Source organism: Eutrema salsugineum, unplaced genomic scaffold (assembly GCF_000478725.1).
Source record: "Eutrema salsugineum unplaced genomic scaffold, Eutsalg1_0 scaffold_5, whole genome shotgun sequence".
Taxonomy (NCBI): Eukaryota; Viridiplantae; Streptophyta; class Magnoliopsida; order Brassicales; family Brassicaceae; genus Eutrema; species Eutrema salsugineum.
Window position 1 is genome coordinate 229,312 of NW_006256612.1, and position 15,155 is coordinate 244,466.

At 38.3% G+C, this 15,155-nt stretch overlaps 2 protein-coding genes across 2 annotated transcripts; one reads left to right on the forward strand and one right to left on the reverse strand.

Moving 5' to 3' along the window:
• Positions 1-732: 732 nt before the first annotated feature.
• Positions 733-3,915, reverse strand: LOC18991616 (glycosyltransferase-like At3g57200). Its single transcript, XM_006396000.2, has 11 exons — positions 3,553-3,915; positions 3,135-3,284; positions 2,980-3,032; positions 2,565-2,673; positions 2,313-2,447; positions 2,182-2,226; positions 1,878-2,065; positions 1,560-1,701; positions 1,416-1,462; positions 1,260-1,347; positions 733-1,170 (listed from the first exon to the last, which is right to left on the reverse strand). The coding sequence occupies exons 1-11, from the start codon at positions 3,898-3,900 to the stop codon at positions 919-921; spliced, it is 1,557 nt and encodes a 518-aa protein (XP_006396062.1). The 5' UTR covers positions 3,901-3,915; the 3' UTR covers positions 733-918.
• A 768-nt stretch (positions 3,916-4,683) lies between these two features.
• On the forward strand, positions 4,684-6,273 carry LOC112084155. Its single transcript, XM_024153350.1, has 6 exons — positions 4,684-4,687; positions 4,780-5,107; positions 5,165-5,222; positions 5,271-5,594; positions 5,637-6,050; positions 6,121-6,273. The coding sequence occupies exons 1-6, from the start codon at positions 4,684-4,686 to the stop codon at positions 6,271-6,273; spliced, it is 1,281 nt and encodes a 426-aa protein (XP_024009118.1).
• Positions 6,274-15,155: the final 8,882 nt, after the last annotated feature.

A 15,155-nucleotide genomic window follows, 5' to 3' on the forward strand; every position in this document is an offset into this window, starting at 1 on the left:
TTTAATTTGATGTTTAAAACCTTGTTCTTCTTCCTCCAACAAATTTATTTAGAAGAAGAATTTAAGAGTTTTTCAAATTGAATGAGGAACCCTAATTTTTAAATTGAGGATTTTTAGTTTCAAATCGATTTGAGGTTTTCTTTTATTGAAGTCATTTCGTTTTTTAATAAAATACAAAACATCATGTTTTCATTTAACTGTAATCCGTTAAGATTTGACGGTACTGTTCACGAAAGGGCTAAATCATTTCGAAAACTTAGTTAAGAGGTTTTTACATTACAAAAATAGTTGAGGGGTTTTTATCCGATTCAAACTTAATTGAGAGGATTTTTCACTAAAAACCCTTAAAAAAAAGGCCAAAGTGTGAAGAAAAAATTAAAGGAAAGTGATGAAGAGAAGTTAAGAAATACAAAAATGAAGAGTAAATCATACGTATAAACTGATTAGATCCAACATATAAGGTAATGTTTTTTATTATGTTTTTATGTAAACTCTCCAACATCATCATCTCCTTAGATGAAATCATAACCTGAGAACATGCGAAACTTCTCATGCTGTTGATGAGAAGAAACTCAATGCCAAACAAAAAGACACGAGCTGTAATCAACTCTTGTCAGAAACCAGACAGAACAATTCAGGAAAGCCCCTCAATGTGGAAGTTGAAAAAAGAGAACAGAAGTGAACCAGGTGGATCAGAAAGTTGATGAATTTTGTATTTGAAGTAATAAAAATCAACATGATCAAGTATTTCTGAATGTTACATAAGATAGAACTATAGAAGCCTGCCAATCTTCTAATTCCTATTCATCTGTAATTCTGTAGAACCATCTGTATAACCTAAACGAAAATACTTTTCGAAATGTACGCCAGAGCTCATAAAATCTTTCTAAAAAAAATCCCACTCTTTGTAAAACAGCACTATTCAGATGATGGTTCCCTCTGAGTTGCTTCCAATCTTGGAGGCGATTGCGGTGGTATTGCTGATGCCTGACATTCACTTTCAAGATCAAGATGGGCTTCCAAAACCCTCCTCGTACCAGTTGCATGGGATGATTCTCGGGTAGAGCTTAATGTGCTTGAAGAGTTGTTCCCATCTTTTGAGAGAGACATGTGAGCTGAGGTTACCACCGAGCTGAAAACACCCGCCTCTCTTAACTCTTGGATTATAACCTGTGAAAGATGATAGCTTGTGGTAAAACCAAACATTTGATGGATCAAGTCAAAATAAAGAACAAGGTTTGGGGTTTGTGGTAACTAACCATTGGGGCATAAATTCTGGTCAGAATCCCCTTCCTAAGGAGTTTCAGTTTCAGTTTTTCATCCGTCCACACAACATGTTCTCTATACCTGTATTGGTGGAGCTTGTTAGAATGCAGCAAAATGGGATGAAGAGAACTTTGAGTCGACATTAATACCATTGAAGCATTTCCTCTGAACTCGCGGTTGAAGCAATGATAAATGCCTGCACACAGAAGAAAACGATGGCCAAGGGCAATGACTTGTATACTTCAGAACAATAAGCAGGAAATAGAAAGGAAAATGTATCAATTCCCACTCACAGCTCTGTCAAACTCCAACATGAAACATCTCTTAACATCCACCTTAGTGGGCTTGCAACCACAACGATCACGCCTTGAAGTAAGATCTGAAAATCTGGGATAAGTGTAGTGCAGCACGGCAGCTTCTTCTAGTTTGACCTCACTGTCAAAAAGATGCCATTTATCAGCCACAAAATAGACAGCTCCCAAAAAATTGAAATCATGCAAAAGTAGCTTCTATTGAATAAATCGCACTAGAATCTATCATACTAGATGCAGGGGAAAGTGATGCCAAATACAAAGAGTCACATGATAGAACCAAACGAGAAAAGAGCATACTTTGGACTCTTCCTGTAGTTGTGCCATCGATGAGCACCATTGGGACGGAGATGGTCCTGAACACGGGCAGCAGCTTTTCCATTTCCATAGGTTAGGAAATAGTTTGGATTTCCACGAGTGGCCTCTTTATAGCTTCCAAAGTAAACATCTCTCGGAAGATGGTCATAATTCTTCTTGAACATTGATACCTACGATATAATGGAAGTAACAACAAAAGAAAATTGTAGTATTAGATCTATGGAGATGACATGTATTCAGTTTCTCATGGTGGCATAATAGCTTCAGATGGTTATAATTTCTTTACCTCGCTGAAAGGTTCCTTGATATCATCTCGTTCAACGCTGCTCTCCTGAAACAGGGACCAGGAAAATGAAAAAATGAAGCCAAAAGAAGCTTTTTTTCAGTATAAAATTGAAAGTCCTATGTAAGACTCACATAATTTGGAAAGATAACTATATCCACATCTGCAGAAATATTTCCCAGCAATTTCCGTAAGGAATATTCATGGGTACCAGAAGGATGTATAAGCTCGTCGGTGTCAAGATGAATTATCCACTCCATACCATCATCCTAAATACATCGCATAACAAAAACATGTGGCATGTATAAGAGGTTGGCAATTTTTTTATACTTTATCTAGTGGCTAAAACCACATGCCGGATTCAACTATGGAAAATGTACAGATACCTTAGCCATGGTGATTGCCATTTCCATATTCAAGGACTGTTTCACGAATAATTCGTAGTTACACGGTTTGTAAAAGAAGCTCGACAACCAAGTCTCATTCCATATCCGGCTGTAAACCAAAAGGAAATGAAATAGCACATTAGTGGATTTGTACATCTAAAGTAATGGAGCTAAATCCCAAGTTTTAGAAGTGACATTACAGTCACAAGGAAAGCACATCATACATCAACATTCTTTTCAAACTAAACAATTTGATGTCATTCCAAGAAAGTCAAATCCTCCAAGTTTTCTAGACCGATCTTACTCATAAAATCAGAACTTCCCTACATTCTATTTAGTTTCTGCGATAAAAGAACTTATTCCCTACCATTTCATCAAACACAAAATCCACAAAGATGCAACAAACCATACATACCTTTTAGCCTGCTGTTCTTCCAATTCTTTTGTCCTGTGTATAACTTTTACACCCTGCAAAAGAAATCGCATTGGCAATAAGAGGAGGCGCAAAACAAAACTAATAAACCGTGAGAAAACAAATTTAATGGATCAGGCAAAAGCTGCAAAGCTTACGGGAATTGTCTCCAAAACTCGAGACACATTTGGGGATGCAGCCTTCCCCTCAACAAATAGATAAAATGTTGAAACTCCAATAACTTTGTGAAAGAAAATCCATGGAAGTGTTTGCTCTAAGCCAGCGGAAGTGCTTGTTGTAATGCATATCTAACATGAGAAAATCGCAAAAACGAAAAACACATTCGCAGAAAGTCAGAATCTTTTAACCAATTTCATAAAACCCAAAATTAAAAATCACAACTTTTCCCTGAGGACACAAATCAAATCCCACGGCAGAGACAAGCACCATCACAAAACAAGGATCAACAATACATGGCAATCAAATATATGAACAAGAACGCGTCTACATCAAATCAAATGATACCAAATTCACCATTAGATTGGATTACAGATTCACAGGGGCGTCATCACTCACCCTAGGTTTCAGATCCGAATGGTAATCAAATTTCCAGTCTCGGAAATAGGGAAACGAAGGGGCACGACTTTGACCTAGAAGATCAACGCAGCCCGAATCAGTACCTGAACGTCGCAAGGACCGTTTCTCGTGGGTTGTGGCCATTCCGGGGAACCCGTGATGATCCGTGGACCAATGAGTAACCGGGTCGTCGAGTCCGCCACGCCATTGAAGAACGAAGGCGAAACAGGCGAGGGTGAGAGGAAGAAGGGTAACGAGCAATAACAGACGCGAGGAAGATGGTGATGATGTTGAAGAATAAGAAGAAGACACAGTGGGTTTTGAGGAAGAGTTCAAGAGACTCGCCATGGAAGTATGCTATCAGGAAAACGCCAGAGGCAGAGGCATAGTAGAAGATATACAAATACGAATATATGTGAGGGTGTGTATCAGTGTATATAGAGATGCTGGGAGGGAGACGAAGTTGAAACTGAAAGCATTTGAACGGAAAAATTGTCAGTTGGCCTTGCTTCTTATTTTCTTCCTATAATATCAAAAATAAACATTGACTATTTTATTTACATAGTCGAAGTAAACAAATATATATTTTTTTTACACGGCAAAAAATACAAATAAATACTCCATATCTACATTCAAAAATGAAACAACATGATAATATAGCTTAATGTTTTAAAATAAATGATATAGTCAAGCCATCAAATATTTTATAAATTATTTTTTTCCAAATAAATCTGATTTCAGTAATTTCAGTGTAAGTAATTCAAATATTGCAAAATAAAAAGCCAACAAATCTGGCTAAAACTTTAACCTGGTTAGTAATAATATTATTAAATCCAAAATACTTAAATGCCCGTAGAAAATTTTGATAACTAATAAATTAGATTTATTACCATATATGCACGAGCTTTTAAGCTGTTTTTTTTTTTTGTAAAAAAGCTTTTAAGCTGTTGCTGAAAGGATATGGGTGAGGAATTGAATTAAATTAAAGTGCAAATAATCGGCCTTCGTTAACGTGAATAAATTAAGTTGCTAATCTACTAGGAGAGAATTGATAATTAAAGTTTCTGCCAAACTCTACTACATATATTGAAATTTTTCTGCCAAACCTCAATTAATTTACTACTTATAACAATGGGTAATGGGCTAATCAATAACTTCAGAATGTAACCAACGAGGCCCCGACAGTATTGCATCAGCTATGTCTTTGCCAACACGTTTCTATACAAGTCCCTTTAGTCGAGCCTAAGGGAGTTGTCGAGTCGAGAAAATCAAAGCACAAAGCAAGGAAGTCTAAGCGCAAATCAAAGAAATCTAAGGGCAAAGCTACCTCACCTGGTGCAAGCTCAACATCGACCTCTCAAGACCCTATTGGAGACGTGGAGAAAGATGGTAATGCTAAAGTAATCACCCCAGAGACACGTCCCGCCCCGCCTCCAAAAGCAAAACCTTCCGAGCTTCCTTGGTTTATGCATATCGCGAATTACCTAGCAGCAGACGTTGAACTGCCACGATTCTTCGGCTACAACAAAAAGAAGTTCTTGCGTGAAGTTAGAAGGTACTTTTTGGATTAACCATATCCTTATAAGCAGTGTGCAGACAACTTGTTTCGCAGGTGCATCTCCGAAGAAGAAGTTCCAGACTATGCTGAACACTTTGCTACTGATAAGACTGTAACGAAGGTTTTATAAGCTGGTTATTGGTGGCCTACCATGTTCAAGGACACCCATAAATTCATATCTAAGTGTGATGCTTGCCAAAGACAAGGGAACATCAGCAAGCGACATGAGATGCCAAAAAACTTCATTCAAGAAGTTGAAGTTTTTGATGTTTGGGGAATCGACTTTATGGGTCTGTTTCCTTCGTCTTTTGGAAACAAGTACATCATTGTTGCTGTTGACTACGTGTCTAAGTGGGCAGAAGCCATAGCCAGCCCAACAAATGACGCAAAAGTAGTAATGAAGATGTTCAAGTCGATCATATTTCCAAGATTTGGTGTTCCACGACTCGTCATCAGTGATGGTGGTTCCCACTTCATCAACAAAGTGTTTGAGAATCTCTTGAACAAAAATGGAGTGAAACATAAGGTAGCTACACCTTATCACCCACAGACGAGTGGCCAAGTGGAGGTATCAAACAGAGAACTCAAAAGAATTTTGGAAAAGACAATAGGACCAACAAGAAAAGATTGGTCAGCAAAGCTTGATGATGCTCTTTGGGCATATAGAACTGCGTTCAAAACCCCATTGGGAACTACACCTTTTCAACTTGCTTATGGTAAGGCTTGTCATCTTCCATGGGAGTTAGAGCTCAGGGCAGAATGGGCCATAAGAAAGCTGAATTACGACATCCAGACAGCAGGTGCAAAACGTTTGATTCAGCCAAATGAGTTAGAGGAGATTCGCCATACAGCCTATGAGAATTCTAAGATCTATAAGGAGAAGACGAAAGAGTTTTATAACAGGAAAATAGTTCATAAGACGTTCTCACCTAATGACCAGGTTCTACTTTAACTCACGTCTAAAATTGTTTCCCGGAAAGCTTAAATCACGATGGTCTGGACCTTTCAAGATCAAAGAAGTTTTACCATTTGGTGCTGTGGTTCTATGGAACCGCCAAGGAGGCGATTTCACTGTCAATGGACAACGTCTTAAGCCATATCTTGCAGACATTCAAGAAGAAAAGGAAGATTCGATCTCCTTAGCAGATGCGCCTAATGCCTAAAAGACGACCAAGTCAAGCTAACGACTTAAAACAAGCGCTTAGTGAGAGGCAACCCACTCGGTATTGTTTTTGTTTCATTTAATTTCAGGTTTTTACAAAGAAGAACGAATAAAAGACGAGAAGAAATCATAAACCGAAAACGGCCATCACTCCGGCCCCGGTGAAACTTCGACCGACGGTGCCATTCTTCCAACCGCGACTCATTCTTTCTGCAAGGTAAGTACATCTAAACACTTCAAATTTCTATTTCCTTATCCATCATTTCTTAGATTTTATCACACTGAGGACAGTGTGAAATAAGTCTGGGGGAGGATGTTCATCCGTTACTAACGAAATTTGATTTGTTTTGAGTTTGTTTTGGACATAAAAAAATTACTCAAAAATTTTTCAAAATGTTTTCAAACCAGGAACATAAATAAACAATACTATGATGATTTAGACCAGTGTGCTTCTATGCTATTTCCTCGTTTTTTGCTCTTTCCGTGATTTAGGCCTAGATTAGGCGGTAGCTAGAGTACTTACACTACGAACTCCCACCAGAGGACTTCTATTCATGGAGATTCTTTCTGACATGATATACTAGCTCATTTTATTTGGAATTAATCTTGCCTTAACTTTCTCATTAAAGCATTAGATCAGGGAAACAAATCATACATTCAGGACTCCTTTACCCTTTTACCACTCTTTGTTGATCCTGAATGGCTAGTTCACATTTAGCTAGTTCCCCACCGTAACCCAGCCTCTTTCAAACCACATGCACTCTTGTTTTGCATTGTCCTATATGCAGATATGTGCAAAAACGTCGGAGAGAAAGAGGATCAACGCGGTTTTCAGTCACTAAAGACAGAGACCTGCGATTTCATTGGAATGGTTCAACAAAAGGAGAAAACTAAGTTTGCCTTTGAAAAACTTCAAAATCTTGGTACAATTTTGTCCCTTAGACTCTCTCTCTCTCTATAAAAGGTTGTTTCCCCTTCAAAAACAAAAAGAAAAAAAACGAAAAAAAAATAATAGAAATATGAAGGAAAAGGAAATAAAAACCTTAAGAGAGTCTAGGAGGATCGATTTTATCTTTGAGGCAAGCTAGAGTTCGATTATATGGAGTTTTGGAGATCATTTTTCTTATTCCCGGAAAAGATCTAAGTCTGGGGGAACATCTGTTTACAACCAAGGAGGAAAGACTATGCAACAACATTTGGCAAGGAGAAGTGACTGAAAATTGCGGACATCAACAGGTCCACTCTCTCTTGCGGTTTTGCATAATATGTTGCATCCTCCAGATCTTCAGGTAACCCGAAACACTTTAATTCCAGCACTTAAATAGCTAGTTTACTGGAAGTTAGATCTAAGTGTGTAGATTTTCGCATGACGGATCAACGGACTAGTTATGTTTGTATTTTGGTGAGAATTTTCTAGACTAGATCCAGATAGATGTTTTATGATAGGTTATGGTTTAGAAGGACGGTCACTGAGATATTGTGTAGTTCCTGCGGGTTTTTAAAGATTCTTTCATGGCTTGATCTATGTTTTGTTTGAGGACAAACAAAGGTTTAAGTCTGGGGGAGTTGATAACACCAGATTTTGACCATTTTTATGGATCGTTTTAATATCTTATGCAGGTGTTTTAACTCTGTTTTCAATGGTTTTTTAAGTGATTTCTATGTTTTAGAGTTTTAAAAGACTTTTCAGGAAACTTGGACTAAAGATGTGCTATTTGGAACAAATGAGCAATTTTGGATAAATGCAGACCATCAGAAGTATGGTACTCGATGAAGACATTCTCACCGTCTGATCGTCCCCAAATTTTGAGACAACATAGAGGATACAACCAGCTTTCTAATGCAATTGGTTTAAAGACAATGCAATGGTTAGATCTTCAGATATTCTCGATGCACTAAAGACAGAAAATACAGTCTCGAAGGAGAGCATAGGCCGCGACCGCGGCCAGACCATGACTCCCCGCGGTCAGGACCACCGCGACCGCGGCCAGAAAACGTTGACGTATGAAAGTGACCTAATTCAAGCCCAAGTCCAGCCCACTGCTCATTCTTCAAACCCTAAACGTTTCCAACGAATTAGAAGGCTATATATACTCGTTTTAGGTCATTCTAATGACCAAGTCGTGGAGAGAGAGCAGAGACGAGCCGCATACCTTGGAGTTTCCGTCTTCGGGAGAAGGAGGAGTTGCCGAAGCAGCCACCATCGATATCTGCCTTCGTCTTCGTTCTTCGTTCTTTACCTTTCTCTTATTTTAATTTCCACCAAACTACAATACTTCTGTGATGTTCTTATACACTATGATTGAGTAATTCCCTTGTTGGGTTTTAAGGATTTTTCAAAGGGATTCATGGATTGATTTCTGGTTTGTTAGATTAGGGTTTATCTTTAGAGTTCTTCGTCTAAATCTGCGTTTCGTTTATGTGGCTTTGATCGATAATCTAGCTACTGCGATTAGGTTGATTTACTCACCGAAAGTGTTGTTGAATCGATTAACCTTATGTAGATGAACAAATTCTCTTAGACGGTGTGAGTCGTTCTAAAACGTTTTGTGAAATTATCAAACTAATTTGTCTAGAAACTTAGAGAACTGAATGGGAGTTTAGTAAATCTGAGTGAATTGATTTGTGATTAATACTAGGTGAGTAGCTTAGTCTGAGTTTGATTTCAGGAACACATCTATAGAAAACTCTATGTTTGATTCTCTTGTTAGCTAGTCTTTGATTCCCGGCGAATTCCCTAACGCCCAACACCTTCTTGTATTGATTTGATCTTATTGTTTACTTGTTTTTAAGTTTATTATTTGCTATTTTCGTCACTGTTCACAACCCCCAAACAAACACCCATATTTTCATCTTAGCTCAGTTCTCATCTCAAGTAAACTCGTACTGCAGTTACTTGGTCTTCAGTGGATCGACCCCTAAGTACTACAATGTACATATGTGCGCTTGCAGAAAACTAGGGTTAAAACCTGAGCACATCAATATTCGATTCATGCTAGGGTTTTAAAGCTCATAGGTTGCAAGTTAGACTTCTCCTGTTTACTCTAATCGATGTTTGGTGGCATTTCCAATTAGCTTCCGGGCGATTTATCTTCATATATCTTCTGAGATCTGCATGGAACTGGAATAGACATATACATGTTAACCAACTCTCGTCATCTTAATCAATTAATCACTTACCTCGGCAATTAACTCTCGCTCTCATGCCGCGAATAAGATCATGCATTAACCATTGAATTCGTTCGCTCACATCTTCTCTACAGGTAGCTCTCGACTCCTATAGCGACTATATTCTTCTGAAGCTTTGTTCTGGTAATCTAATACAACACTCTCGTGGCTCTGATGCCTAGGTTCAGTAGTTAGATTGCGAGTTTAACTACATGCATTATGAACAACTTAGAAGAGATGAGATCTAGAATATGGCTAAGAAAACAACAACCCTAAACGAATATGGAGTCCCCTTCGATGGATCCCTTAAACCCAAAAACTAATTACTCTGACATGACTAAAAACAGAATAATCAAAGAAATAAATAGCATAAACTGAATAGATGAAAAGAAAAAACGAGGGTTCAAGAGAAGAATCTATATCTCCCTAACCTAAACCTAAGAAACAAAAGTTTGGTGCCTCCCTAACAAGGACAAAGGAGCATACACGAAATTAAATCTTCTAAAATACATATTTATAGGTCTCCAAGTGCTTCTGGTCGTACTTAGACCATCTCCATTGCAAAGTTTTAGTGGGGATATAAGGAATTTTAAGCATTTAAAATAAATCAGAAAGAAAATAAATGCTTATATACTGAGTTCATAAACTCTTGCATAAGAACTTCTCTCTCCTGAGTATATATCAAATTTAATAATAAACAATGTTTAACAACCTATTATGAGTATGAGGGGTGGAGATGCTCTTAGGGCTTATTCTGCAGAGAGAATGAGTTGGGCTTGAAAACAGGCCATTGGGCCAAAAATGGGCTTGTCGCAGAATGACGCTTCTCCAAGTCTGGTAAATGCTGGTCCACCGTGGATGAAGGCCCTGAGGCATGGCCAGGATAGTGTTCATTGCGGTCACGAGCTCCTGGACCGCGGTGGGTGGGATATGATGTCCAATTCATTCCTTCTCTTGCTTCTTTCGCGAGACTGCAGAACATGTCTCCCGTAAATTGAAAATAACCTATGATCCAACCGTTGGATTGCGTCGAATCCAATTGCATTAGAAAGCTGGTTGTCTTCTCTATCTTGTTTCCAAATTTGAGCTTGATCAGACGGTGAGAATGTCTTCATCGGATGTGAAACATCTGACGGTCCAAAATTGGCCAAAAATGTATTTTTGTCCAATTTGCATTGTTTTTGCCTAAATAACCTGAAAAGTCTTTTAAAACTCCAAAAATGGAAAACACTTATAAAACATTTAAACCTGATTGAAAAAACCTGCATAAGATACTGAAAGTGATCCATAAATATGGTCAAAATCAGGTGGTATCAAAGTTTTATTTGGCTTACCAAATTCGATTATCTATGCATTTTTCTCATCCAATCTCGACTTGTTTCACACTGAAGAGAGTGTGATTTAAGTCTGGGGGAGGATTTCATCTCTTTCTAACCACTTTTCTTTCATGAGTCTTTCATTATCTACACTTTTTGCATTTTCCTTAAATTTTTTCAAAAACGGTTTTCAAAACAAAATATGTTTTAAAGAGAATTGTGAACATGAATCAATGATAGGGTACTGTGTGCTTTTAGACTGTTCCTAGTGACATGCTCATTCATGATTTAGGACTAGACTAGGCGGTAGCTAAACACATTTAAAACGAAGTAACCCAGAGGAATTTGAATGATTTCGATTTAGATGAAGGAATACACTAGCTCTGTTTTATTTGGACTTAACATGGACTTAATTCTCTCATTAAAGCATTAGACCAGGGAAACAAATCATACATTTAGGACTCCTTTACCCTTTTACCACTCTATGTTGATCCTGAATGGCTAGTTCATCTTTAGCTAGTTCCCCACCTTAACCAAGCCTCTTTCAAACCACATGCACTCTTGTTTTCTATTGTCTTATATGCAGATATGTGAAAAAACGTCGGAGAGAAAGAAGAACGACGTAGTTTTCAGTCACTAAGACGAAGAACTGCGATCTTGCTGGAAACTTTACTGGAAGGATTCAACAAAGGAGAAAACTCAGCTTACCTCAGAAAAATCGCCAAACATTGGTACATTTTCGTCTCCTAGACTTTTTCTCTCTCTAAAAGGTTATTTCCCTTTTAAAAAAATCCGAAAAGAAAATTAAAAAAAATGAGAAAGCAAAGGAAATAAAACCTTAGAGAGTCTAAGAGGATCAATTTTATCCTTGAGGCAAGCTAGAGTTTGATTTTATAGAGTTTTGGAGATCATTCTTCTAATTCCCGGAAAAGATCTAAGTCTGGGGGAGTAGCTGTTCACAACAAAGGAGAAAGGATTATGCAACAACATTGGACAAAAAGAAGTGACTGAAAATTGCGGTCATCAACAGGTCCTTATCTCTCTTGCGGTTTTACATAATATCATGCATCCTCCAGATTCATCAGGTAATCCGAAACACTTTAACTCCACCATTTAAACAGCCCTTAAATGCCAAACGCCGTCTACCCTGGATGATGTCTTTGATGAGAACTCACTTTTGCACTTAATGAATGTAGAGAGCTACTTGACTGAAATCGAGATTTGGGTTGTTTGAGTTTTGCATGACAGAAAAGGTGGACTAGTATCTTTTGTGCCTTGGTGAGAATTTTCTAGATTAAGTTGTGGACTGGTGTACGATCTATGGTCCTAGTTTAGGAGTTCATGTCTTTGAGATTTGTGCATTTCCTATCTTTGTTTTCACTTAACCAGGTTAGACTTTTGCTTTGTTTGGGGACAAAAAAAGGTTTAAATCCGGGGGAGTTGATAACACCGTATTTTTGACTATTTTTATGGATCATTTTGAAATACGTTTTCTATGTTTTTTTTATTGCTTTCAAGTATTTTTATTATGTTTTTTATTTCTTTCAAGTATTTTTATTATGTCTTTCTAGTATTTGTAGTTTCAAGACTCTTTTCAGGAAACTTAGGTAAAAGCTTAACAAAATGGATAGAAGACCAGATTTCAGCTTAGAGTCAAACCGTCAGAAGTTCACCCCCAAATCAAGACCTTCTCACCATCCGATCCAGCTCAATTTTGGAGACCTTAAAGATGGAACTACCAGCTTTCAAGCACACTTTACAGATTGGCAATCTAACAGTTCAATCAAAAGTTACGCGAAGAGCAAGATGTCCCGTAAACCAGCCGGCAAGCATTCCTACCCGCGGCCAACAGGCATTTCACCACGGTCCCGACCTTCTCGACCGCGGAGAATGGTCTGTCCGACCCCAAAGCATATTTTCAAGCCCAAAATGATTCTCTCATTTGGAGAAACCCTAAGTGACGCCCATAAATACATGTTTTAGGAACCTTAAGTCGTCTTTTATGCTCTTATTGTTTTAGAATACTTTTTAGGTTTTTCAATACTTTGCTTTTATGGAGATAGAAATCTATTTCTTGAATCCTTTTTGTTTCTTCTTCAATTTCGATTACTGCTCAGCTTTTCAATACAATGTTTTTGCTTTCTTTAATCATGTCTGAGTAGTGTCATTGTTGGGTTTAAGAGATTTTCGATGGGGGCTATATATGTTTGATGTGGATTTCATTAGCTATTGAAGCTGAATCCTAGAACTTTATCTTCTAAACTTATTTATAATGCATGGGAGTAGTGTCATGAACTACAATCTGATCCCGGTTTTGGGTTTGCGAAAGTTTTCATTCGAGGCCAGATCTAGTTCGAGAAGAGCAGATCCATAGGAGTGGAAACCTATCTATGCAAGAGTTGTGAATATTGATGAGTCTTAAGCACATCACATCTTTTCTCTTCCAGGGCCAGAGTGGAAACCTACTGGTCAGGGTTGAGAGATAATTCGTTATGATCACGACAGTGGCGTATTCATACGTTCGTGACTCTAGTTCTAAAAGTTTTAGCTATGATCTTTTTAAATTAACTCTTTAGCAATGTTTTGACTCGTTCATCCCCTGGAGAGAATTTCCCTGAATACCCAGCGTCTCGTCTTTATAAGTTTCTGCCGATTTCAATACAACTTTTAGTCCTTAGGTTATTTTTCTTTATCCTAGCCGATTTTGATTCAAATCAAATTAGGTTTAGCCGTTTTCTAGTTTATAGTCGATTTCTTTAAGTTTAGTTATAGGTCCTTTTAATTTCTGTATTTTCTCGTTAAGATTAGTTTTTATGTTTTAAATACACCACCAAAACCCCTACGAAAATCGCCTGGTTCTAGGCTTCCTTACTTCACATTTCTTTCAAAGGCTTTTGCAAGAAAGATCATTCATTGTGGATTCGATCTCTAAGTACTACAATCGATCACCTGTGCACTTGTGGCTATTGATTTCATTTAGGGTAAAACTTGACAACCCTAACGACATCACACATCAAGTTTTTGCCGCCGTTGCCGGGGAAGGCACGCATTCTCTTTTCTGCAAAACCCTAAGAAAGGTTGGTAAATCGACTCTAGAACCCTTTTTCTGGTTATTTCCATTTTTCGGTTCTTTTTGTTTCAACCCAAAGCAATGAACTCTATAAATCGAAATCCCTACTATGAGGGAGATTTTTACAGCACTCCTCAAGCCACCAGACGCAGAGAAGAACTTCAAGCTCGAGATCTCAGCCACATGGATCGATACACCCAGCCGGACCATTCGTATTACCGGCGCAGAGAGCCTGCTCGCCGCCGGGAAAATCCTTATGGCCCCTATTTTGAGCTGCATGTCTACCATCCTCCACCGCAGAACCCTAGTCAGCAAGAGGAAAACTTGAGGATCCCTGGAAAGTCTCAAAGGAATGATAAACCAGCTCCTTGGTCAGCAAATCCTCACTGAAAACACCCTGCTCAAGAGGATTGATTCAATTTCTGAAGAGTTCAACAGAAAATTCGATGATCTGGCTGATCATGTCAGAGTTCTGGAAGAGCAAACCCACAAGGACGCACAAACCCTAACCGGGGTGATCAATCAAGTTGCAGCAGAACAGACAAGGCAAGGGTATGATATCATACAAAACTCAAGTGATATTATCGAATCAAAATGGGAGATCAAAGAAGTTGGAGAATTCGCCTCCTGGTATAGAGAGAAGACAGACGAAGAGTTGCAAAAAATCGAGTACAGGCTAAACAAACTCGAGCTGAAGGTATGGGAGATTGATGCAAGAATGGGACAGATCCCCAACGTTAGCCGATTGTAAGATTTTCTAAGAAATCCTAGCTGATTTGGAGAATGTTTGGCCGCGATCACGAGTATGGGATCATGGTCGAGGTAGGGTTTTTTTCTGCAGTCCAAACTCATGCGACCGTGGAGCCTTAAATGCAGCCTAATCCTGCTTCTCCTTGGTTCCTGCAGGGCCGAGCAGTCGGGAACCTATCCTTCTTTTTGGTTTTTTTGATTTTTTGGTTTTTTTGATTAATAAGAAACACCTGAAACTAATAAAAAAAAAGATCAATAGAAAAAAAAATCCTAAAGAAAAACAATACCTTAATGGGTTGCCTTCCATTAAGCGCTTTTGTTTTAAGTCGTTTAGCTCGAATTTGTGTAAGAAGATGCTCAGTCCGATGAAGACCTTTAACCTAAGACAAGTCTTAATCTCCTTGTTCTTCCTAGCACGTTCTTCGTCACTCCAAAGTTCTGCTTCAAACACCTCTGTTGCATGACGTTTTCCTGCTCTGCTGTTAAAAGGAACAACATTGAAGAAGATGTCCTTGTTGATATTAGCAAATGAAATCATCCGGTTTGGCCAGTCCATGATGGCTCTGGTAGTTGCTAAGA

What these genes read in the sequence shown, in the direction of transcription:
- LOC18991616 (XM_006396000.2), bottom strand. Translation starts at nt 3,900, where the DNA reads ATGGCGAGTCTCTTGAACTCTTCCTCAAAACCCACTGTGTCTTCTTCT. An exon ending in AACTACAGGAAGAGTCCAAA is followed by an intron (nt 1,702 to 1,877) that starts GTATGCTCTTTT and finishes TCTTTTTGACAG; the next exon opens with TGAGGTCAAACTAGAAGAAG. An exon ending in TCAGAGGAAATGCTTCAATG is followed by an intron (nt 1,348 to 1,415) that starts GTATTAATGTCG and finishes CCACCAATACAG; the next exon opens with GTATAGAGAACATGTTGTGT.
- LOC112084155 (XM_024153350.1), top strand. An exon ending in ACTTTGCTACTGATAAGACT is followed by an intron (nt 5,223 to 5,270) that starts GTAACGAAGGTT and finishes ACCATGTTCAAG; the next exon opens with GACACCCATAAATTCATATC. An exon ending in GTTCCCACTTCATCAACAAA is followed by an intron (nt 5,595 to 5,636) that starts GTGTTTGAGAAT and finishes GTGAAACATAAG; the next exon opens with GTAGCTACACCTTATCACCC.